The sequence below is a fragment of the Ixodes scapularis genome, unplaced genomic scaffold (assembly GCF_016920785.2).
Source record: "Ixodes scapularis isolate PalLabHiFi unplaced genomic scaffold, ASM1692078v2 PGA_scaffold11__112_contigs__length_91849675, whole genome shotgun sequence".
Classification (NCBI taxonomy): Eukaryota; Metazoa; Arthropoda; class Arachnida; order Ixodida; family Ixodidae; genus Ixodes; species Ixodes scapularis.
The window spans coordinates 53,562,256-53,586,585 of NW_024609837.1; the positions used below are offsets into that span (position 1 = coordinate 53,562,256).

At 46.1% G+C, this 24,330-nt stretch overlaps 2 protein-coding genes across 5 annotated transcripts in view; one reads left to right on the top strand and one right to left on the bottom strand.

The window, feature by feature from the left end:
* LOC120839968 (NF-kappa-B essential modulator-like) overlaps nucleotides 1–4,649 on the top strand; it is a 31,056-nt gene extending 26,407 nt beyond the window's left edge. Inside the window, exon 13 of the mRNA XM_040500911.2 lies at nucleotides 2,628–4,649. Coding sequence (XP_040356845.1) covers nucleotides 2,628–2,747 — 120 coding nt within the window. The 3' untranslated portion in view covers nucleotides 2,748–4,649. The remainder of the gene's footprint in view (nucleotides 1–2,627) is intronic.
* A 3,339-nt stretch (nucleotides 4,650–7,988) lies between these two features.
* The window catches only part of LOC8036426 (voltage-dependent L-type calcium channel subunit beta-1), a 132,199-nt gene continuing 115,857 nt past the window's right edge, over nucleotides 7,989–24,330 (bottom strand). For all 4 annotated transcript variants that reach the window (XM_042288909.1, XM_042288907.1, XM_042288908.1 and 1 more), the window contains one exon: nucleotides 7,989–14,517. In XM_042288909.1, the coding sequence (XP_042144843.1) occupies nucleotides 14,179–14,517 (339 nt within the window). In that variant the 3' untranslated portion in view covers nucleotides 7,989–14,178. The remainder of the gene's footprint in view (nucleotides 14,518–24,330) is intronic.

Here is a 24,330-nt window from a genome sequence, read left to right on the forward strand (position 1 = left end):
CCGAAATTGTTAGAATAATCACGTGGTCACAAAAACCTATTTCAACCAAATGATCAAACTTCCGCGCATATTCTGCAGCGTATTGGCCACTTTTCACTTGCTTGGTGTCAAGTTTAGTTTTCGTGCAACTTCCGCTTTATATTGTTCACTTTTAACTTGTTTGTTCATCTGTTTGATCCCGGTGCTGGCTTTGTCGGCGCCTTTGTTGGTACACATCGCGACACTGTTAGCGCGAAAACGACATGGGTGCATTTTCGCATTTTACTTTTAAATAGTATTAGCGAGCACGAAATATTTCGCTTACATTATAGAACTAAATTAGCTCTTTCCGTAGCAATAATAACTTGGATGAGATCCTTTGGTTTTAAAGAGAAAAACTAAAAAAACCGGCGATCGCTTTTTCGCGCTAACAGTGTCGCGCTCTGTACAAAAAGCACAGTTGAAGTTGGTGTCATTTGGCACTATTTAGAAACAATGTTTAGTCCACCAAGCTCGCTACAATACCAAGCTTATTGGCAAAAAACCTTCGCACTCCAAGACCACAAGAAGGCATACGGCTGCTCTTCTCGTGGTCGCACTCAAAAAACACGGACCACGAGAAGAACTGGAAGAACCATAAGAATGGGCAGACAGTGGCCATGTTGGCTATTCGCAACTCCAGTGAACTATAGGGCACATGCTGGTCAGGCAAAATGGCGGACGAAAAGAAATAGTTTTCGTTGTTCAGCACACGGACCGCCATAAATTGTTTGCATTGCAGCGAAAAAATCTGTGTTGCACATGAAAGTAAAGCGATTTTTCGATGGCAGATGGAAGCATAAAAATAATTTCTAGAAACAATATTTGTTTCTATGCTGCCTACAAGAACCAAGCAGCGATAGCAGACGACAGAATCGAAACGACCTCCTCTCCTGAGTTTCCCGGCATTGCCGCTACGCGGCGTCGATTTCGCTGGACTTGCCAATAGCGGAATTGGAAAACCCGACTATAGCCTCCACCTAGCTTGTTTGTTGCGTAGGACGTTGTGTTGAGGCTACGAGGCAAAATCAAAGCAACCAAAATGGCGGCAACTAAGCTTGCAGATTGCGCTATCGCGGCGGCTGTGTTGTGCCTGTAAACCTAAAAAATTGTGCAAATTATGTCAGAAATATTGAGCAATAAGCTTTATGACGTCCTAAATTTCGGTCAATGCTATACATTAACTCTATCATGCGTACGACGGCTCGGCGAAGACGTCCAAACATATCGGAAAAATAGGCGTCCGAAAAATTAGTCGGCAACCGTGCAAACACACAATAGAGAAAAACGTCCTAAATGATGAAGCACAGGACAAGAAGGGAAGCAACCCTCAGAAAGCTGCTTGTTTTGCACGACCCATTCCTGATAGCGGAGAACTGTCAAACTTACATATACCGCGAAAGTCAAATGGATCGTTGGCCCTCGGAACTGGTTTCTTGGTGAATTCGGCCAACATTTTTTACGGAGGTGGCCAAAGCTGGTGCATTGTGTGCATCAAAATTTTTAAGGAGGAGGCTTCCATAGTAAAGAGCCAAGAGCGTAAATTTGCTCCCTACGGCAGCCGTCTGCAAGTCGTCCTTCTGCCCTGTTTTCTTGATACGCTAACAAGCGGGGTTTGTGACACAATCCTACGGTATTGAACCGTCCCTGTAAGTTTCCCTGGGGCCTGGTATTGGGCGAGAGCTTTCTCAGCCGCCAACCGGGTGCAATGTTGCGGCTTTTTTGAGCGAGCACCATCGACCAAGGGCCAAATTTTGTCCTGTCAACGAGTTTACGATAGGCCGGTATTTTTCTGGAATGTTCTCACCGACAACAAAATGGAGAAAGAGTTTTCTTGGCCCCTTATACGGTGCAACCGACTGTAACGAAAATAAGAAAACCCAATATTTCGATTGTTATAACCGATTATCGTTGTATCTGAACCACAAACTGATCATTTCTAGTCTAGAAACTCCAGAAACATATCGTTATAAGCGGTACATCATTGTATGTGGTATCGTGATAAGTGGGTTGCACTGTATATACAGTGGAATCCCTTTAATCCATACCCTCTTAATTCAAACTAACCATCCAATCTGTTTTTAGGAAGGCAACTCCCGGTAATTCAAACTTTCCATTATTCAAACAAAGTTTTGGTCCCCATCAAAATTGAGGTTCCACCGTACTTGTCCCAAGAGGATCGCAGCAGACAGCCACCTTTGTTCAGCTCTGTTAGCAGATAGTTGGTGACAGGTTGAGACAAAAGTGGAAGCTCCTCCTACCTCTTTCCACTTCAGCAGAGTGAACGCTGAAAGGAAGACCACCTCTCCTGCTCTGCTAAAGTGAAGAGGTGGGAGGAGCTTCCACTTTTGTCTCAACCTGTCACCGGCCGGAACGATCAGTGGGCACCTTTGTGTCACTCTTCCAAAGCGCTCGAAGGCCCAACTCCAGCTTCCGGTCTACCCACTATTCATTCCGGTTGGAGCTCGGCGCTACAGAGTCCCCGTAAACACTCGTCTGCTTTTTGTTTTTTTGTTTTTTATTTATATAGCGGACAAATTGTCTGCTGATTTCACAAGAGGGAAGTAGATTTCTCTCTCACGTGACTGAGATGGGACCCTCTGTTGCAGTCGGCGTCCCCGACAGACTCAAACCTGCCGTGCCCGCTGTGTGGCGCCAGTTGTTCCACCCGCGACGCCTACATTCGCCACGTCCAGAGCTGCGCGGACAGCGACGCCGGCTTCCGCTAACCGTCGTTGCATCACCCGTCCTCGGGAGTGGCGGGATCCAATAAAACGCCGGTCTGACTGGAGCATTGTTCTGCTCCCCGTGAACGGCCGAGAAGCACGTTTACCGAGCTGGTGAGCTCGTAATAAACTACCGAGCCATTGGTCCCATCGCTACCCAGCTCTAGTAAGGATGGGAGACTCGTCTTTGTATTCACGTTTATTCATAGTCTGCTTACTAGTGCACAAATATGGCGCTGACGCTCGAGGCTCGCGGTGGTTGTGCCGGTCAGTTTGCTTTTGTCAGCAACTGCAATTTTAATGTTTTTTTTTTGTTGCATATTTTGATTTGTTTGAGTTGTTTCATTGAACAAGTTTTAGACGACTGCACATTGTAGTTTCTGTCAGTAGCATAGTTAGACTTTGGGAAACAAAAGTTGTCGAAGCTTCTGTTTTCGGTAAACGGAAGTATGAAATGAGCAAGCAATTTCTGGCTTGCTAGTTACTGGCAATGGGGACCGGTAGTCGGTGGTGCGTGTCTTAAAAATCTTGGCCGTCCAAAATCATACACTAACTACGTTCTAGCGAATGACGAGAATGTATCAGTTCGACTCTTAATGCGACATACTTTTTGCTGCCCCGGTAACGAGCAAAAAATTAAATTGTCTGCCAATTGATGGCTTCGCAAAGGTAAACATCTTCATTTAGCCATTGTGTTAGAGGGGCCTCTTTGCGTGATCTTTCGAACGTGAAATGCGTATCTGTTATCTGCGGGAAACTGCATCATGCATCGTGTAGAAGTTGTTCTCCTAGGTCTAGTCAATCGAGCGAGGCCTTAAGTGATTGGTTCTCTACTCTTGTGTCTGACGACCTGACAAACTTGCGTTTATTCGAAGTTCAACATTGGGATAGAATGAAGAGTTAGTGCCAGGTTTGTTTTGTGAGGAGTTGGTCTTGTTAGAGATGCTAAGATTCCCCCGGTCCATTGAACCAGAAAACAGCGATCTACAGTGTTTGATCTTACTGGAGTGCAGTGTTGGTTTTGTGCCGGGGACCCAAATGCTGTAGTGTGTTGGGCCGTTTCTGACCGTGATTATACTGTCTCGAGCCTTGACCGTGGTGCATACCTCGATTGACTTCATAAAGTGCTGTGAATGATTGCGAGGCAGCCAGTGACTTTTTTTTAAAACGTTGGATTGAAAGTATTTTTATGAAGCAACGCGTCAAAAAAGCTGTAACGAGTGCTGTTAAAATTTTGTACTACTTTGATGACTGTTTTGTATGCTTATTGGACATAATCTTAAAAGTGTTGTTTTACTAATTGATGGCACAATTAGTTAAGGTCTCCTCACGTGTGGTTATGGTGCCTTGGACCTTGATTGTTGGATTCGATGGGTTGTTTTCATGCATTTTTTGTTGGTTTTTCACCTGTGGTATACGGTGACCTGTATTTGCATTGTTCACCACGGGACCCCATTTGTTTTACTGGTGTTTGCAAAGCTGGTAATTTTAGTAGTAAGAGTTTTTGCAAAGGCTGTTTGTAGATTCTCCTGTGAGTGTACCCATTTTGGGCCTTACAAGCTAGCTTGGTCACACAAATATTATCCCCATCAGTAACCTGTCTCTTCTGCTTTAGTTGGTAATGCTGTTTCGTTGGACATAAAATTCATTGGGGCAATCCATCCAGGTGCCAAAAGGACAGATGGGTGTATTTTGTTCCTTTCTAAATTATTTTTTTAGCATTTGTACGTAGACTTGCCGAAATATATATTGAAGTTATTGGTTGGAGAATTATATTTGTTGCTACGGTGGACGTATGCACCTTTTGCTATTTGGAAGACCCGAATGTGGCTAATGAAGATAGTTGATTTATTGCTTTGAAGATGTACTCCCGTGTGTGTGTAATAAAAAAAGTTTTCGCTTCCAGCTTCTTGCCATGCTTACACTGCAGTTATGTCAGGAAACTGCTCCTCACACAGAAAAGCAAAACAAGGCTGAAAGCATTTGTGCCATACCCACAAATGCTCTCAAATTCCCGTTTCTGTGATGTGAAACCCACAAGCATTATTTAACACTGACAGTTATTACGTTCTGTATCGGTGTCGAGACTCCACTTTCAGAAAAAAAAAAGAAGTGCCAAGGCAAACCTGTCTAAGCAGGGGCGGCTCCAATAGGCTGCGGTTTGACTTATGCAAGCTACTTGCTCTTCCCCAGTACCGTGTTTGCGGACAAAGAAATGTCGACACAAGACTCCAGACAGCTACCGCCGTCGCTCGTAGATGGCTGCAACCTTTCGAGTGTTTTTGCCAGAGTGGAAAGGCTGAATTTCTCTAGGTGTCGTCCTTGAGGTAGTCCTAGACATTGTCCTTGAGGTAGTCTTAAATGCCGTTCACGCATATGCGACCGAGTAAGACCGAAAGAGATCAGACCGCCTCTGGCAACGTCTTAGGACCAGCTCCGCTGCAGTGCATCCAGTCCTAAAACATCGCAAGAGGCTTAAAAACCGGTCTGGTCTCTCTCGGTCTTACTCGGTCGCATATGTGTGAACGGCGCTTTAGACGTTGTCCTCGAGGTTGTCCTAAGCATTGTCCTAGACATCACCCTTGAGGTCGCCCAGGCGAAAATCAGTCCACTTCCAGCTGGATTATGGAACTGAAAATGAGGCGGTCCAGCTGGATTCCAGCTGGATCCCAGTTGGACACAGCTGGAAATGAGGCGGTCCAGCTGGGCAATCTCATTTCCAGTTCCATAATCCAGCTGAAAGTGGACCGATTTTCGCCTGGGCGTCCTCTAGGCATCATCCTAGACGTCGTAAAGATAACAGCTTTGCCTGTCCTCCATCTTAACGTAAAGTGGAAGGGCTCTACATTATTTTTTTTTTTTTTTTTGTATTAGCCCAATTCCCCAAAGGTCAGCCTGGTGGTTCATTCCCCCGGCCCAGCGACAGTTGCAAGGATGTACAGGGAAAAATTGGGTATTTAAAAGGGCCCTGCAACGACATTTTTAAGGTTTTTTTTTTTTTTTCATTTGCACCGAACCTGAGCGCACTGAACGTAGCAACTTGGTGGACTTTTTATTTTCTCAAGATTCGCTTTATTTTAAAACCTATAGGCATATTAAAATTACAAAAACAAGCAAAAAATAACCTCCTTCATGACGTCCTTAGTCCTATGCTCCCCCTTTTCCCGTGCCGTGCGGAGGATTCCTCTAGCTGCGGTGACCCCGAGAAATGTGGAGGGAGGCGAGGCCGAGGAGAGAAGCTGCCCGGGAACGGGGCAGCTCTTTCTCCTCGGCTGACGTGAGGACCAAAAACGTCACGATTTCCTCACATGCCGCGCGCGTTAGACACCATGGAGAGGGACTCTCCATGGAACCTCCTCCTCCTCCTACGCGGACCGTAGAAGGAGGAGGTTTCCGCGTCGTCCGGTTAAAATATGACTCGGTGATATTTAGTTACTCTCTCCGTGCCCGCTGGGTTGCCCAAACCACAAGAGACGTGGAAACCGCAAAAAAAAGGTAGACGCTGAAATAGGATTCCAGGGCCCCTTCAAGTGGGGGAGGAAAGCATTTTCTCAGGCTAGGTGGCGCAAGCTACCGCCCATTACAAAGAAGGGCATAGCCAATATGGCCCATCCATCCAGCAAGTCACTTCTCGAAAGCTTGCATGGCTTGCAGGAGCTGCCGTTGATTATGTGCACCCCGCCACGGGTCGTGTTTCGCTGCTTTTTAATTTTCGTTGTCTCGCTGCTCCACACGCGTCGTTGTTGCCATATAAATTACTCGTTCTGTAGACCTGAATCCTTGGAAACCGTACAAAGAAACACGATCGCTAATCCGGCGTGCACACGCATAAAGGTAGCGCGTTGCGTTGCAGTACATACCTGTCAAGGAGTGACAGATTCGCTGCCAGGCCAAGTTGTTTCTTGGGTTCTCGCTCAAATTGGGGTGCTGCGTTTATAAAGCAATGGGTATGTATTCTTTAATAGTGCTGACCAGAGCCACGCAGCAGAGACCTCTGTGGCTTTACCGAGGCGTTGAACGGACATGTTGGTTGCTTCTCCCACTAAAGTTTGGTGTGCCGGATGTAAAGAAATGCGATGCGCCATTGATTGGTTCAGGCGCCTAGGCGACAAGTCGCCAAATTCGGTCTGGAAGTGACTGCTCCAAATCTGTCGCTTTCGCGACTTGCGACTGTTGCTGTTAGCACAAAAGTTGTTGCCCGACAGCCGAGACTTGGCGGTGTGAACGCGCGTTTGATCTGCGACGCGGGTGCCGCCATCTTGAATTGCGAAGCTTCCGGTATGCGGTAAAACATCGTCCTGCTCTTTTCACACCACTGAGAAGCCCACGTTTTAATCGCAACTGTCTATCATTTATAGTTTTGACTCTTCTATGTTCTTTTAGTTGTTCCAGGTCGTTCTTGCCTTGCCTTTATTGAATCGTGCATACCAGATTTGTCAACTACATGACTTTGGACAAGAGTAAACAATGTTTACTCTTGTCCTCAGCCACCTGGTAGGCATATCCGGTATGGGCAACGAAAATATAAAAAAATCCAACCTGCAAACAGGAAACGAGAATGGGTGATGGTTACGTTTAGTATATCGTAAATGGCGTGGCGACGGCAAAACAATGTTTTCGCCCATACTGGAAGTAACAAAATTCAAGAGGGCGCCGCCCTTGTGGAAACGGTCTATAAAGGCTCAAAAAACCGTCTGCTCTGCAACCCGTGAAAAGGGAAAACACTTATTTGGGTAGCTACGCTCAAACTTCGCAAAATATTGTTTGGTGAAGACATGTCTATGGAGCAGAAAGCAGTGAGAATGTCAAAGGACTGATCCGACTTTTGGGAATCGTCGCATCAAAACCAAAGACAACACCCGCTTCGAGCACATTAATTCCAAATATCGAGTCAAAAAGGACATTTAGAAATCCATCTCGAGTCATGTAATGTGAACGGAATGGCTATTTTACTTGTTTTAGAGCATTTATTTATCTTGAACAGTCTCCCCCCAGCCTCGATGGAAACCTGTGCAGCTTCACGCCTGCTTTCGGGGACGCAACAGTGCCTTTGAAGTTTGCTCTTCTGCGACAGCTGATGGCAACGAATAAAAGACCCTCTCAAAGGCACCCTCAAATTAAGGGATGCGTGCACTGCCCCACGAGCAAGCACGCTGGCGAAAAAACCTTCCCAGATCTGCAAATATTTTGAGCTAGATGGCGCAACGTGGGACTTGATGGCCCCGAGACAAACAGGAGATGCTCTAGGTGTTTGGCAATAACTTTATTTACAAATCGCCAAAGAGGGTTACTCAGGTCATGTTTATACATATTCTGCGCACATACACTGCGCATATGTATATATTTATATATATATATATGCCAATTTCCCTCGCCTCTTCTTACGAAATCGCTTTGTTCAAGAGGAGAAAGAAAGCACAAGACTTCTTGACAAAGCACGCCCAGACGTGGCCTGGAGCGTTTTTTTTTCTTTTTTGTTGTTTTTCTTCTCTGTCAAAAACTGTGTAGCCTTGGGTGCGTGCGCCCGCAAATTTAATTTATATATTTCCGCGAAGGAAGGGAATGAGTAGAAAATGTCGACGACTGCGGCACTGTTTACACTGGGGAGAAACGTGGCATCACTGCTTCTCGCTAGATCGTAAAAGAGGCAAAGAAGGGAAGGAGCTTGGTGTACATATTTACAAAGCCTCAACAGCTCTCTCGCTCTTTCTCACAGACAGTTAAACGTAAATGAAAAGATGGTTGACGACGAATCTCACTTCACAACCGTGTCGCGCGACTCTGCGGAACCCGGGTGCACACGCAACAGTTCTTTTTCCCTCTCCGCACCACGACAAGCGCCCACACGACGCGACGCTGGCCGCAGCCATTCTGCCATGACAGAAATTCGTGGCAGAAAGAAATTTCGTGGCGCGCAAATCTGTGCTAAGAGACGAGCTTCGCAAGACGCTTTCGCCGACCACTCGACGACGCCGAAATCGTTTAGAAAAAGCTTAACTGCGGTGTGGGTGACAAAAGACTAACTAAAGCTGCGGTAGCTACGAGAAGGAAGAGTCCGACGAGTGCGGCAAATGAACTCGGGCCTTGCAACTTGCAGAGCCGGTGTACAATGAGGAAAAGAAGAGAATGTGGCCCTCGCTTGATTGGCTTAAGATCTTCGCCACCTTCGGTGGCGCTCGACTGACGAACGCGACCGAACGAGGCTCGCCGAAATGGCGTTCTAAACTGCATCCAAACAGCTCGACGGTGCCACGAAGGTCAGCAGGTACAGTGCTAGCAGCTAGTTGGTAGCAGTCGGTGCATACTGTGACGAGTCGCTTCGACTAGCGTGGCTTGGGGGAGGTACCAAGGAAGTCTGCCTCTCTGGTGTGGCAAGAATAAGGCCCGGCATCTCGCCAGCTTACGGGCGCAACTCGACTTCGACGCGCATTCCTCCTGGATCTCTCGCACACCACCGTACACGGTCGCGGTAAAGCTCCGTGCACTGGCATTCCAAAAAAAAAAAACATGAAAGAAAAAATGCGGAGCTATCTGGAGGGCACAAAAGGAGTTTTGGTATGTTTCCCGTTACTGCAGGCAGGCTTTCAACTGAGTAAGCATGACTAGGGATTGTTACGAATGAACCTAGAAACCTCACAACCTTGCATCGCACAAAACGGGTATTCGTCCGATTTTTCAATCTGACCGATCAGGCCAATGCAATCTCCCATTGGTCGCAGTCATGTATGCTATGATACCACACTTGACGGCCCAAGAAACTGGTGGAATGTGATGGGCTAGTTCCGATACGACCTACCTTCAACACGCCTGGTGATCCGCCATCGATAAAACCGTACTGTGGATCCTCTCAAAAACTAAAGCAGCGCCCCGGTCCTGCCAGAAACAGCAGCCACAGAAGCAAACAGATTCGAGTGGAACAAACAGGTGATGCCTATAACGTCTTCACTGGTCTATTAAATTGTCATGTTTCTAAAGTTTCCCAATTGGACAAGCCCTAGCCAGATTAGCAATTAGTGAATGGGACACCTCTCACCTGTAACTTAGTATATGCCGCTAACAACCTATGGAAACAATCACATTTTTTATCGGTGCTAGCTGAATTTAAGCGATTGGCTCATTTTCAAGTTTTTAAGGAGATACTTTCGAAGACAGTACCATTCCTTCAAATGCTACAATCTGAGTTGACAAATGCAGCGATGGAAGCAGCACTGGACGTTTCATAGAAAAATTTGATGCCTTTTTGGTTCACCGCTGCGCGTTCCCGTCCAGCAGTCGATCGAAAGAGAGAACCAAGCTTTGTTTCCTTCCTTGGCACAGATTCGGGAGGACCAAAGAAGGTTGGCCCGTAATGGTACAAAGCATAATGTTAGAGCAAATTGCGCAAATCCACGTGCTTCCTGCGTCAGCCGCTGCTCCTAGCACTGCGGTGCAAGTGCCACGGTACACGGAGCCACGCCATTGTGGCATGCGGCACACACGACAATCGAGCGATGTCGTCAGCAGTAAAAGACACTGGGTCCGTCTCATTACAATGGCTGCCACGCAAATATTTTGCAAACTTCTGCCGCGAATTTCAGCTCCCCACGTCGCCGATATCGTCCGGAAATTCGGACAATGTCGGCAAGATTGAAGCAGGATTAGGTGGTTAAGATGAAGCAAAGCTTCATCTTAAGTCGAAACACGGGTAAAGCTACGAGTCAACGCAACTAATCGAGCGGAGTCAAAGCGCGACACCGTAGCGTTTGTCATCTATCTCTGTGTTTTTTCGTAGGTTAGGCCAATGAAGCGCTGCGAATGCCATGGACTCGCACTTCTAGTATGCGGGTTTGTGATTATGTGTGTTCGAGCCCTCGAATGTGCTTTGACCCAAGATCAAAAAGCCTAAACGGTGGGTAAAGAAACCGTGAAACATATTAAGACCATCTGGCGGGCTTGTTGGTAGTACATATTAATATACGACGAGAAAAACAGGGCAGAGTACTCTTTCCTGTCTTTTTGTTTTTCCTTCATCATTTTGCGCTTTAATATATTAAAATGTCAAATACATATTCACACCCTTTTTGTTTCCTTTCACTTCTCAGAGTATTAGGATAGACCGATAAGAAAATATTTTATATTTCCATTTCGTTCGAGGCCATGTCGGCGCGGATGTGGCACAATTCTTAGCATAAATAACGTTTTGGAGCAACGTGTAGCAGACTTTCGTCGGTGGTGCCACTGGTGCTTCCATCGCTGCAAATGAAATATTAGCAAAAACTACTGTAAAGAAATGCAAACAAGAAATCAAACCCAGAGTAAGCATTCTTCCCGGTTTATACGTATGTACATGCGCCGCAACCGATGCTCAAATTGACGCCGAGCATGTAGCAAAGCGAGGAGTCGACGAGAGCCCCAAATCGACGGCAAAAACAAGCTAATTGTTGACAAAGATGCCGCATTCTTCCAAATTCACACCGAGTGGGAAAAGAATGGCCCTTCCTATTGCAGGTGGTGCAACCAGCAACTACTCAAGGAGCTGGCTCCGAGGACAAAGCTCGGGGAAAAGAGAAAAAAGCATGACGTAGTACAACACGTGAGCAACTCGCACGATCGCCAGTCAAACTTGGAGGAAGGAACAGTCTACGCGCTCGAATCAAGTGCGCTCGAAGCCAGGGGATGCCGGGCCGACAGTTTATCGAAACACCAATCATTTTTGTCCGCCTCTCACTCTCCTCTTTCGAGCACTCTGGTGACTGCGTTACTCTTGTTTTCGTTCCTGAACACGTCATTAAGGCAGCGTCGAGAAAAGAGTGCCGCAAAGCTCTTTGGGTCCTGCGTCCTAGACCGTGTTGATGATTTTATACGCGCATATGTTTGCGTCTTGCTTTATACGCGTCCGTCTGCTCTGAAATTGTTTTGCACCCAACGAGTCTCAGCAACTAAAACTCCATACAGGCCTTCCCCGGGCTAACTGATCCAACTGTCGCTCATTAAAACGCCGCTGTTTACGACACCTGGGACACCTACGATAAGAGCGTTTTCCGAATTTTAACCGCCTCGGTGAAATGGTTGACCCTGACCGACGACACAATTTTGAGTTGGGGCCGCTCTCCGCAAAAATCAAAGGACAACGCTGAGCTCGAGTCAAGGTGTCATTCGAACGTAACCCTTCTGCCAACTTTGAAACGGCAATAGCTCGTCCGTCACCACTCCCAAAAGAGGCCCTATGCCCTTCACTCTCAAGAAACAGGACAAGAAAGATTTTCATCCAAGATGAAGGAAAGTTTGCAAGTCGGCCCGTACAGAACAAAACCGCAAACATCTCGTGGCTGAAGTCAACACCAACTAATCCCGGCCAATTAGTGCGCGCGGACGCAAAGTGCGAGAGCTGCAGTAACCGGACCCAAAAGTCGGAGCAGTTTGAGGCCCACGCCCAGAGTTGCCTTCGAGTTACAAAAACGAAGCCAGAGAGGGAGCTAGAGAGAGGGGAAAGAAGAGAAGGGATCAAACCGTGTGGGCGCTTTGGAACTTGCAGTCCCCCACTCTGTGTTGTGGTCTCTTGCCTACAGGCACGTAGAAAACTGCGGCCGACGCGAGTGGAGGTCGGAACGACCGTTAGAAACTGGGCTCGGCTCCGAGGGACGAGTCCAACTGCAACGGAGCCGAAACTTACAAATCTAGGCGTCTGTTAGTACAAACTACGTTCGACACCCAGAATGCTCCTGTTGGCATTCTCGACAAAGAGTTGGGGGAAAATAATGCACGGGCAAAGCCATCTTAACGAAGCTAAGGACCCTAACTTAACTCTCCTCCGGCCAAGACGGATCGTCCGCCATTGCAATCGCCAAACCCGTGCAACGTCCCACGCGTCTCTAGAAAACGACGCCGCATTTCGGGACCCTCTTTAAACGCTGCCTAGGAAAGTAGGCACCGTGAAACAAAGGTCGAGACGAACAGCTCACAACCTATTTTATGAGCGCGAAATAAACAAAATGCAGCAGTCCTTGAGATATTTTGTGAACTTGAAAGGGCTCGCCCCACTAAAAGAGCTAAGAAAATACAAAATACACTGGTTGCTTAAGCGCGGTAAGCCAGCAGGTAATGCACCACTGGCATGGTTCGGGATCAAAGGTCCTTCGGCAGATTTCGAGAATGTGGGTTTCCTGCTGCACGCACAACTATGACAAAGGAAAAGGGCAAAAAAAACTAAGATCCTAGATAAAATGATTCTGATCAACTGTTGGCATCTGTCCACATGGAAAACTTTAGTATGCAGCGGTCTGCAAGTTGTCAATAAATATTCTACGAAACAGCATTACTGTAAGTCATATTATGGAAAGCATTGGAAGTTAACAGCCACAAAAAAAGTAACCGAGCGACTAATCCAAAACAATAACAAGTACTTTGACAGGCTCAGCAGATGTAAGGCGCCAAAAAGCTTTAGAAGCTCGAAAGAAAACAACTTGCCGAAAAATGGGGTTCTGGAGGTCTCTTACGATGCATACCCCGTAAGAGCGACCAAAGGCTTTCTTTCGGAGTGAAGAATAAATAAGGGACTAGAAAAGGGTAATCGGGATCGCTAGAAACCGGCATGCTTCAACTGAAACAATGCTGCGAGCATTCCTCGCAAAAAGACATTACAGTTGCAGTTTTTCTTAAGCATTCCCCGGAGTCTCCGAGGAGTCTTAACCTCTTCAGCCTGCCTTTTGCGCGCATTTCTAAAAAGAATTCGGGGAGTCTGAAGTTTCCGCTCACTTAAATGAGCAGACAGTTCAACTCAACTGTTCAAGAGCTGACCCATTGAAGAACGACCGAGAAATTAAGACGCCTCGTTGGCAATACACAGCGCAAGTGTGAACCAAGCAATGCCTAATCTCTCCAGCAATGGTGTCGGACACAGACGCTTCCCGATTTCTGTTATTAAGACACAACCTCAAAAAACACTAACAAACTCAAAATAAAAATGGCTGCCACACCATATGTCTCAACCTGAAAAACGCGTTTGTCGACAGCGGCAGCTTTTTCCGGCGTCGAGCGTTGAGCAGCGAGAGGAGAGAGCGTCCCGCATGGCGGAAACGAACCCGCCACACGAAGTTGGCGAAAAAGTGAGTGGGGGCGGAGGAAGGGAGAGGAGGGGGGCAGTTTCAGAGCCCCCCGTGGCACGACATGGCGCATATCTGGGGATCCCTCGCCCCCAGACTAGGGGACGATTCTGGGATGTCCATTCCCCAGACCGACACAGCGGCGCAAATTCGAGGAATCGCTCTTTCCCGGATTAGGGACAATATGGGGATGTCCATTCCCCAGACCGAGACATGGTGCATATCTGGGGATCCCTTGTCCCTGGAACAATTCCCCAAACTGGGTACAATGTGGGGAGATTTGTTCCCCAGGCCAAGACGGCGTTTATCTTCCCTGGACGACAGCGATCCAAAAGCGGCTTGAGCGGCGGCCATTAGAGCACGTTGACCGGATACTTCTGTCCCCGGTGCAGCGTGGATCCTTCGCCGCCACGGTACTCCCTGTCGTCGTCGTCTTCACGGACGTAGTCGGAACGGTGCGCATGGTGGTGCCTAGGGTGCGAGTGCGGCGTCTCATCCAACTTGTCCTCCATGTAAGGGTCCGGTGCATTGTCCCAGTCGTCGAAGTTGCTCGTCCGATACGACGTGGCCATGACCGGTGCCGGCCGCATCGGCACGTCGCCGTAGTAGTCTGTCGGGACGCGCGTTGGGTCCGAGTACGGCTCGTCTGTCCGGTAGTCCGTGGGGAAGAGGTCGCCTTCTGGAGAGGACACCTGCGGACACAAAGTGAAGGGTACATTGTGTCATCTGGATACAAAGAAGGCACGTGTGGCAGGGAGGCTACCTACCTTCATAGGCAGGCTTCACACACAAAAGTGTGTGGTGAAACCCTCTGAAGTATAAAAATCGTAATGCAGGCTTAACAATGCAGCTGTTGTGCAGCAAAGCTTCGCAACGCTTGGTGCACAGCATGGATGGCGTGCACTGAAGCCCTTATTAGCGTAACTATCTTCGTGGTGCAGGCTTCAGGACACTGCAGCTGCGCAGTAAAGCTCCACCATGAGGTCGGCTTTGTGCACAGCGTGGACGGTATGCAATGAAGCCCTCACCAGTGCAACTGTCTTCATGAAGCAGGCTTCACAGTGCAGCAGCTGTGCAGTGAAACCTCATCTGGATTCTAATGCATGCCAAAAAAAACACCATGGCGAGCAAGCTGCGTGGTCAATCCCTAAATAGGTCCCCATAAGATCCCAGCAGTGAAATAAGTTAACTGCAGCGAAGCCCTGTACAGTAACCTCTTTGCAGCAGAGCCCCATTAAAGTCATGGTGAATAAAAGATTCCTGTCTGCATTAGAACTGTTCATATAGCAGCCTGCAGTGACGCCCTGCTGGAATTCATAGGGTCATACAGCGAATCTCAATAAAGATTCTTACAAAGTATGCTTTGCAGCACTGCAGTAAAGCTTAATTTTTAAATTCACCATGTAAAACGACTGCTGTTGCACGCCGCCTTTTCTTATGCAGGTCCAGTTTTGGGGAGCTTGTGCTGTGAGGCTGGTGGCAAGTTAACATGTGCGTAAAGCTTGAAATACAGGAAAAAGATTAACCTCAAAATAAAAGAAACTTAGTTTTAAATACCTGTTCTAGCGGATGACTCAATAGCCATTGAAAAGGGAGGTCCTGAAGCATCACCTGAGATGCCGTTCATAAAGTGAACCTCAAATACAAAAAAAACATGGAAGTTGGAAACAAGGTATATCGGCAAAACAGTTCAAATGTACCGAGAAAACCACCGAAGACATGCTCTCTGCAATGCTTGAAGAAAGCAATGTCTGTCTCGTCTGCTCTTAGCAATGTCCAGAAAGAAATTGCATTTAACAGAACTGTGAGAATCCAGAGCTCAATCAGCAATGACTTGGAGACCTTACTTGCTACGAGGCATTTCTGAGCAAGAAGAAACTTGTCTGTATTCCCAAATTTTATGCCTAAAGGAAACAAATTTCAGCTGTAATGAGCACCTCTCTATAAGCAGGAATGGCAATTCAGAACTCCATAAATTTTATTTTAACGAATATTTCTGCACAAACAACACCATGTCCTTTGTATGTGCATTATTTTTCGCTCTATGATTACTTGGTCATCAAAGACCTTGATCCAGTGCATGGCTGCATATTGTCAAAAAATGTGACACGTGCAAGTGTACTGGTGCAGAGAAAAGTGGGCAGTTACTTGTTGGTGTGTGAACACCTTCGTCATAGCTCCCAGAATCCCTGCAAAACAATGGGAACAGAAAACGGAGCATGAAACCGAGCCGTCTGAAACTGCCGCAAGTGAAGGCAAGCTCGACATGGACGTCCTCAAACTAGGCATTTTACGAAAACTGGACCCTCTGTGTAAGCCACGACGCAAGTTTCAAATAAATAGTGTAGGGACATTTGTGACCTTCACAGCGCAAGGCAAGGCTGCATCATTTGAACTAAGCAATTTCAGTGTCTTTACTTAAATGTTCACACTCGTGTCTGTCTCAGTGTTTCTGGTAACTTCAAGTTAGTTGGGTAAGATTCTGTTAAGTCCCATGAAATTACCATTAAAGGTTATGGAGTTGTCTTCAACGATACGTGACATTATAAAGTTGCCAGTGATGTAAGCGGCATTTGACTTTCCATAGTAGGTTCTGTAGTAGGAAAGATATGCGGAGAGCAAGTCGTCTGCTTCTTGCGCAGGAGTTGCAGTGACAACAGAATGACACCGAGCTGTGATTGGCTCTGTTAGGTTCCGATAGAAGGATAATGGGTAGAGCTCAAAGCAAGCTGCCTCGAGGTCTACCCACTATCCTTCAATCAGATTCATTCGGAGCTCGGCATTTTGATGTCACCACAACCCCTGCAAACGAAGCAGACGAACTTGCACTCCGCATTGGTTTGGAGCAGCCACTAGTGCTTTTGGAGCAGATGTCAACATTTGTTAGTTGCACATCTCTTAAAAATGAAAAAGGGCTAGCATCGCCAAATAAGTTCATTGAGGATTTCTCTTTGATACTGGTGCATACAGTCGAGCCTGGTTATATCACACTCGGGTATTTCAAATTATTGTTTATATCAAACAGTCCAAACATCCCCTTGAAAACCACATGTAATACTAAAGGAGCATTGTCTTTTTGTATCACACGCGAAATAGCGAATGAGGTGCCTGTTGCTTTTCCTGCGATCTGATTGCACCGGTGGCGAGCAGATTGTTTGCGTTGTGGGGCTGGCAGTGGTAAAATACGCAGCAAAAGAACAGTTGTAAAAAAAAATAATAAACTGTAAAAAAAAAGTGGAGAAAAGCAAAAGCAAGGGGAAGGACAGGCACGCACGTAGGGAGAGCGGGGAGTGCCCGCTGTCGAAACCATAGCCTGCGCCCTCTCCCCAAACATTGCTGATGCTGCGCGACTCCCTAGAGCCAAAATAAAATGAGCAAAATAAAGAAGTCCTCTTTAAGTCAAGTGTGTCGACAACAATGGTTGTGCAATTGCACTTTGAACGCCTTATCTTTGTTTACATCTTTCTTTTGCAGTTATTGTTTTGCCAATTTTTTTCGTTTCATTTTTCGCCTTTCTTTTTTTGCTGCCTGAATTTAGTGAGCTTTCTTTTTTATGGCTAGCTTAAATGTTTTGCATGTTTTTTTTTTTATGCATCTCACTTTTCTGTTTTTCTTTCACTTAAAATTATTTTTGTGTTTTGTCGCTTATGCTGTGTGGAGGTCCCAGCCAAGGGCGCGCGTGTAAGCGCGGCGTGTTTGCGGTCTCCGCCAACTACGCTCTACTGAATTAGCTACGCTCTACTGTACTTAGCGGCTCTTGGATGCTTTATTTGGTAAGCTTTCGTTTGTTGCAACCATCAGTATTAGCAGAGATGCCAGGAAATTTCAACTCAAGCTTAATTTAACATATTTCTGTACATTAAATTATTGAAATATCGAACTATTTTACGATTCCTTTTGAATTCGATATATCCGGGTTCGACTGTATTACCTTTTGCAGCAAGGATAGATCAGGTGCAAAAACAGGTTTGACCAGAGCCTTCTTTCTAGAAAGAAGGCTCTGGTCAAAGTATATTTCATTTACATTGTGTATTAAAAAATGGATGAAAACTGGATCATTGCACAAGACTTCAGTTGGGATAAAGACTGTCTCTTCCTCCTTTTACAGTCATTAGTTTATTTAGCCTATAAATATAATTTTTTTGTACAATGCATACAAAAAGCAGCATATCCACTAAAACGTCAATAAATAAAAATGCGTCCCCCAGGTTATATGAACCTGCCAAACGCGAGACTAATATCAGAAACTGCAAGAATAACCACCCACAAATATTATGAAGGACTGCACTCGGGCTTTAAAGGTGACACCGCTTTTTAGCGGCAGGGGAACTAGAGTTAACTCAAAGTATGCTGCAATGACGACAATGGCCGAACCATAGCAATGGCTGGAACTCGGCTTTGCCAACCCCAGCGCGTAGATATGATCAACATTGATGGCGTGTAATCAGCTCCAGATCATGTGGGCCCTTTTTCTGGCTGTAAGTTGAGGAAGGGGGGGGGGGGGGGGGGGGGGGGGAACGCTGCTCATTTTCCTTTCTTTCATTGACTTCTATTGCTTGTGGTGAGAAACGAACGTGTGCTTCATAGATCATTCACATCGGGGATTCGTTCTAAGCGGTGTTTGCACAAAGTATGAAAATTCTCGCATTGTCTTTAATTATTAAAATCAACGAATAACACAATATTATAATTTTTTTGTATTGTTTAAGCCCATCCTGGCGCAGGTGTGCTGCAGCTCTCAGCAAAAAAAAAAAAAAAAAATTTTGGTGCAAGATGTAGCTGACTTGGTCATGGTGCAATTGGCACACCTGCATCACTGAGTTGCATTAAAGAGAAGCTAAGGGGTTTATTCATTTATTTATATAGTTACCCTCGGAGCCTAAGGCATATATAAGGCAGTCCCCCATATTTAAACCAAACTATATATGTAAAAATGTTTTTAAAAATTATTTGTGCATTAGTTACACTTCTTTTCGAGGCGTGCCGACCGCTTCCGCAGTGTGGCACACACTCCATACCTCTGCAATAGTGTAATACAGGCCCTCTACTCTCCTATCTTTAACTCTACCATGTTTGCACCTCTGCTTCCGCCTTTTGCCATGTTTTAAAGCGCAGATACGAAAGGTTACGGGAGTAAAGCTTTGGAAAGATGTCCTTCTTATGCTTTTCGTATCCTCCACGGTCACCTTCCGCCCATCTGACAACAGCTGCTGTGGAATCGGACACTTGGGTTTCCATATATAGCCATTACGCTTCGTAAATGTTTTGTTCAGTTTGCTGGTTTATGCGGGCCCCGCAACCTGACAGCAATGGGCAAGTAGTTAAAAACTGTCACTTATGCCCTGGAGTGTGGAAGACATGTAGCGGGTTGCGAGTATGTGTCGACAACATCTGCGTACGGTGCTCAAAAAAGTTAGCGGTCCAGTATGGATTCACTGGTGAGCTGCAGTCACTCAATGTCTGCATCGAAACTGGCATTGAGGTAAAATTCAACCGAATAAATGGCTAAAGCGAACGCCGAAAAGATGCTTACTGGATGGCTCAAAAGAGAAACTCTGGGGTGGGCTATCTTTAGGGATGCCAGAACAAAACTTCATCAAAAATTATTGATGAACAACGGGCACTCACTACACACCACCTGATGCGGGAACTAACACTCCAGATCGCGGACACCGCAAATTCGCGCTTCACGAAGCGATAAGCACGCTGGAATTCGCTACAAACTCCTGTGTCGTGGGAAAGGATACCGCAGGTTGCGGACGCGGCAGATTTGTGTTTTAGCGTGTGAAGGACCCGCGGAAACCCGCTGAAAACTCGCATCTCGCGGAAGCCCGCTACAATAAACACTCAAGAACCCGCTACAAACTTGCCTGTCACGGGAACGGACATTGCACACGCAGATCGTGAACAGAAAACGCAGGAACCCACTATGAACTCGCCTGTCAGACGTGCCGGTACAGCAAATGGCGCGTGACGTCCGACGGGAACCGGAGGGTGGGCAATGTTTCTGAACTTTTATGTCGCAGATATTTAGCCAGAAAAACGGGGTGGGCAATCTCTCGTGGGCAGGCGTCCTCTCGGAATTTTACGGTAGCCTCTTATTTCATTTGGACCATCAGCAGCATTGATCGTGCGAAATTTAAATCTGTCGCAATGCTTCTGCAAGTGTGACCAGATTTCTTCCTTTTCATACACCTTTCAAGCGCTGCCTGCCCTGTCAACCGTGCCTGAAATATTGGGTGAAGTTTCGCCTGCAGCTACAGGCCTCAATAAAACTATGTATAAAAATTCACTTTCCACAAACAACAAGCACGAAAGGAAATAGAAACAGCCTTTGCAGGTCGAGTCGGAGAAATCCTCCGCGCGACGTCACCCCGGTCTGCCTTGGGGCGCCACCGGAACTTCTCGGGGCTAATTGGTAGGGTTCCCCGTTTCGGATAAATCCAATAAAATCCCAAAAACACTCGCCGGTAGAATATTTGTCAAACCGGATTTATCCGGAAAGCCCAAACTTTTGATGTCCTAATGGACATGCGGTATTCTACAAATATGTTTGGGTCAGTGATTTTGAGGAGAGGCCTCTCCTGTTTTACATCAGAATCGCCAACTATTGACGAAACGGGGTTCACCATTTATCTCAAGTTTTGTTCAGGACAACGGGTCACTGCAATTTTGGGTAACAACGAAAGCCGCTCTTCTAGAGACAAAGTTATTAAACCAGCAGTTAATGTCACACATGTTTCACGTGTAACAACATGTGTGGGAAAACACTATTGTGTTGCACAAAGAGAAAAATTGTACAAAAATTGTTTTAAAAAAGACGGTTAGGATTGGCTCTGTAGGAAATTGCATGGCATGTAAACTAATGCTTCTAAAGCACTTTCGGCGGCCCACAAAAATTGATTTCTCTATGTATTGTGCTGCAATATACTAGAAAAGCACAAGCAGGTGGTGAAAATGAAAATAATAAAAAAATGAACTTGCCTCGTTCAAAAGAACAAAAAAAAAGAAGGCCTGTTCTGGGCAATCAATCACTTCGCAGATGATCCACTCGAAGAGAGAAGTGCTGCTGACAGATGGCACACACAGTGTCCAGGTTGATAGTTGACCATCTCGCAAAAGAGCTGCAACTGGCTCCCTCGACGCGACACTTCTCTCTGTGCAGGCATCGTCTGAAAACCGGCTGCCCAGAACAGGTTTTTGTTTTTTCTTTTGAACGAGGTTAACTTCCACCACCTGCCTGGAACTCTGTAGTAAATTTTAGTGCGATAAGTTGAGAAACCCATTTTTGCGGGACATCTAAAGCACCTTAGAAGCGTTAGATTACATGCTGTAAGTAGCCAACCTTTAATCACACTGGATGTGGCAAAGTACAAGTTTTTACTTTTGTAAGGGATGGGAAAGGGGAAAGAAAAAAATTGTATGAAATCACGAGGGCTCGGTTTTTCAGGTTTTGTACTATTGACTGTGTTATGAAGGGCGTTGCTGTGTGATCGCGTGCAAACTCGGTGGGCATTGTGCGAGAGGGTCGCATATAAAATCTATTCAGCTGCGCTTGAGACGTGTGTGTTCTTCCCTTGTCGTCCATTAATCTCCAGAGTCATCTGTTTTCAGTTTTGACTTCTTAGAGGTTATGTTTTTATAACAGTGAAAGCTATGATCGTAAGAACTTATATCTCGCCACTCCACCCAGCACAACCCCAGGGTAAAGTGGTCGAATGGGATGGGGAAAAAAAAAAAGCTTTCCAAAAGTCAAAGATTTCCGTGATTTTAAAGTATCGACGTTTAGAAAAGGAAACGCCCGTTTGTAAGCTTTTTAACAGGACAGTTAGTACAGTTGAACCTCGATGTAACGAAGTCGGTAAAATTCGCAATTTACTTCGTTACATTGAAATTTCGCTAAATCGAAATTTGGCTTTAGCATGCGAAAAAAAATTCCGAAACATTTTACGGGTATGAAAACTCACCGAAAATGACATTTATTTAGGGGCGAAGTAGTCCGCGAGTTTTGCTTGCGCCTTGTCCGACAGTAGCAGCGGCGTCATACGGCGTTCGAGCGCCCAGAGCGCTTGCACGGCATCCTGCTGCCCATGCGACGCCGTGTACCTCCTCAGTACGTCCATTGCGTCGAGCACTTCCCGAGTGCTCGTGATCTTGGCAGTTTCTTCAGGATGGCGTCCAAAACGTTTGCTTTCTCATCCAAAGAAAGAACTTTACGTTTCCTTATGGCAGCAAGCACGTAAGTGAACCGCCCGGTTAAAAAATAAAGCTGTTTAGTTTAGGCAGTTTAGGCGGTGCCAATGTTTCCAACCTACACAGCACTCTTCACCGCACAGTTTACTTGCCCCCTTGCCACCCTTGCGCCCACAGTGATGCTTGCGCCGCTTGCGCCCACGCTCGCAAGACGATAATCGGTCTTTTCGGTCTTCTCCTAGATGGCACTGCCCGTGCGGTCGCGCCATCACGTCGCTCCCCCGCTGAAGTTGGCTCCCGCGCTACCCGCGGTGCAGTGGAGTGGACTATGGTTATCAGTGAATGTCAGTGGTGATGCTGGTATGCCGTGTTAACTTTTTGCTCGGCATTTTCTGGCCAGCCTCGCGGAATCCGCTTTGCCGCATGCCTCGCCGGCGCTACCGGCGCCGCATCCTCGGGCAGCCTGGGAACGTTGGAAGGCTTGTCCCCGTGAAGTAACCTATCAAGCGCTCGCGTTTGCGCATAATTTTTTTTTTTTTAACCACAATTTTTTTGCGAAGTTGTTTTTTAGAGTTGATTTATTTATTGCCTTCTATGGCAATGGCACTTCGTTATAGACTTAGACTTCGTTATATAGAGACTAAAAATACATGGGGTCTATGGGCAAGAAATTATGAAAAATAAAATAGTTCGTTAAATCGAAGATTTCGTTACATTGAAGTTCGTTATATCGAGGTTCGACTGTATTACCAATGGCAAGGGGGTGATGCGAATGCCCGATCCAGCAGAAGAAACATTGCTTGATACAGGTGAGTTCTTGTAAATATAGGAAGGGTTTGTGACTGGATATATACTTTTTTTTTATACTGCATTTTTAAAAATGTGGTCTTACAGCAAAACTATGTTTTTGGTTCGACGTTTTGGGCTACTCGGCACAACAGAATCGTCTGCAAACCGCCTCCTCGTGCTTCACTGCACATCCTCGTGCCACTCTCGTCTGTCATTTTCCCTCACTTAGCCAGCAACAATGATTTCCCCAACAATTTCCCTATTTCTGAGAAAGCTCCAAAATTCCCCAACGATTCCTTCCAGGTCAGAAAACACCCTGGGTGGGCTCTTAAAAATTAGCGTTTGTGTTTTTCGAGAAAAAGTAGGCGTAGTAAAAAAGGTGATTAACAAACACTGTAGACCGTACACATGCAACCTTTTTAACACTTATCATCACCGACACGACGAACGATAAGAAATTGCAATAACACATTTAACCCCTTAACCATTTTGGACGAACCTGTCCGGTGCAGGCTCGTTCAGAGCTTAGTTTGCGGCACTGCCGAGAGATGGCAGCGCAAGATTTTTTTTAAATTGTACACGTTTTTAAAATGGCAACTGGTGGGGGAGACACGTAGGCCCGGGGTCAATGAAAATTTTCAAAACAAAGGCAGTTTAGGGCCTTGCCAAAAATATAAAAAAAAACGGCTAAGGGGTTCAACCACACAATGCAAACAACACTGGCACAAAACGCACTGGTGAGGGAAAGTGTTTCACAAATGGTGCCCGATGGAGGAAGAGAGAACATGTCAACGCTCAACAGTGTGCAAAAAAAAGGTGTTGAGGTGCAACGTTTTGATTTGACAGGAAAACAGACCTGGAAATGCACTTGTTTCGGCACACTTCTCAACAGTGTCTGTAAGAGCGGCAAAAGAGAAGAAAAAGGAAAAAGAAAAAGAAAAACAAGAAAGCATGTAGTCGAAGCATTCTCTTCCCAAAACACAAAAAAGGGACCGCAATAGAGAAAACTATGAAAAAGTGGCACCCAAATCGCGGCAAAACGTGTAAAAACCTACAGGGGATGGACCAAGGACTGACACATTTGGCGCACCCTGCAAAGTTCCAAACCTGAAATTGGGCACGTGAACATAGTTGGGCAAGAAGTTTTACGTCTATATTTTTTTGTTTTTTTTTGTTTTTCAGAATTTGAGTCAGAGGCGATGAAATATTAAAAATAAAACAAAAACAGCAACTGTGCATTTCGTATGCTCTATACCGGATGTTTGTTGTCTGCACACTGGTCTGTGAGCTTGCTTTCAGGTGGTCATTGTTTATATATTTCGTTAAAATGAGTGACTATATCGCTATCATCTTGCTCATTGCGAGCCTCTGCTACTGGTTTTTAGCGTCTGCACTCAACAAGCCACCGAGAAGCAAGCTCATAAACCAGTGTGCAGACGACAAACACGCTGGTATGCGGAGCGCAAGTTTGTCTGCTTCTTTTGAAAGGGGGTTCTGGTTACGTCAAGAATGCTGAGCTCTGA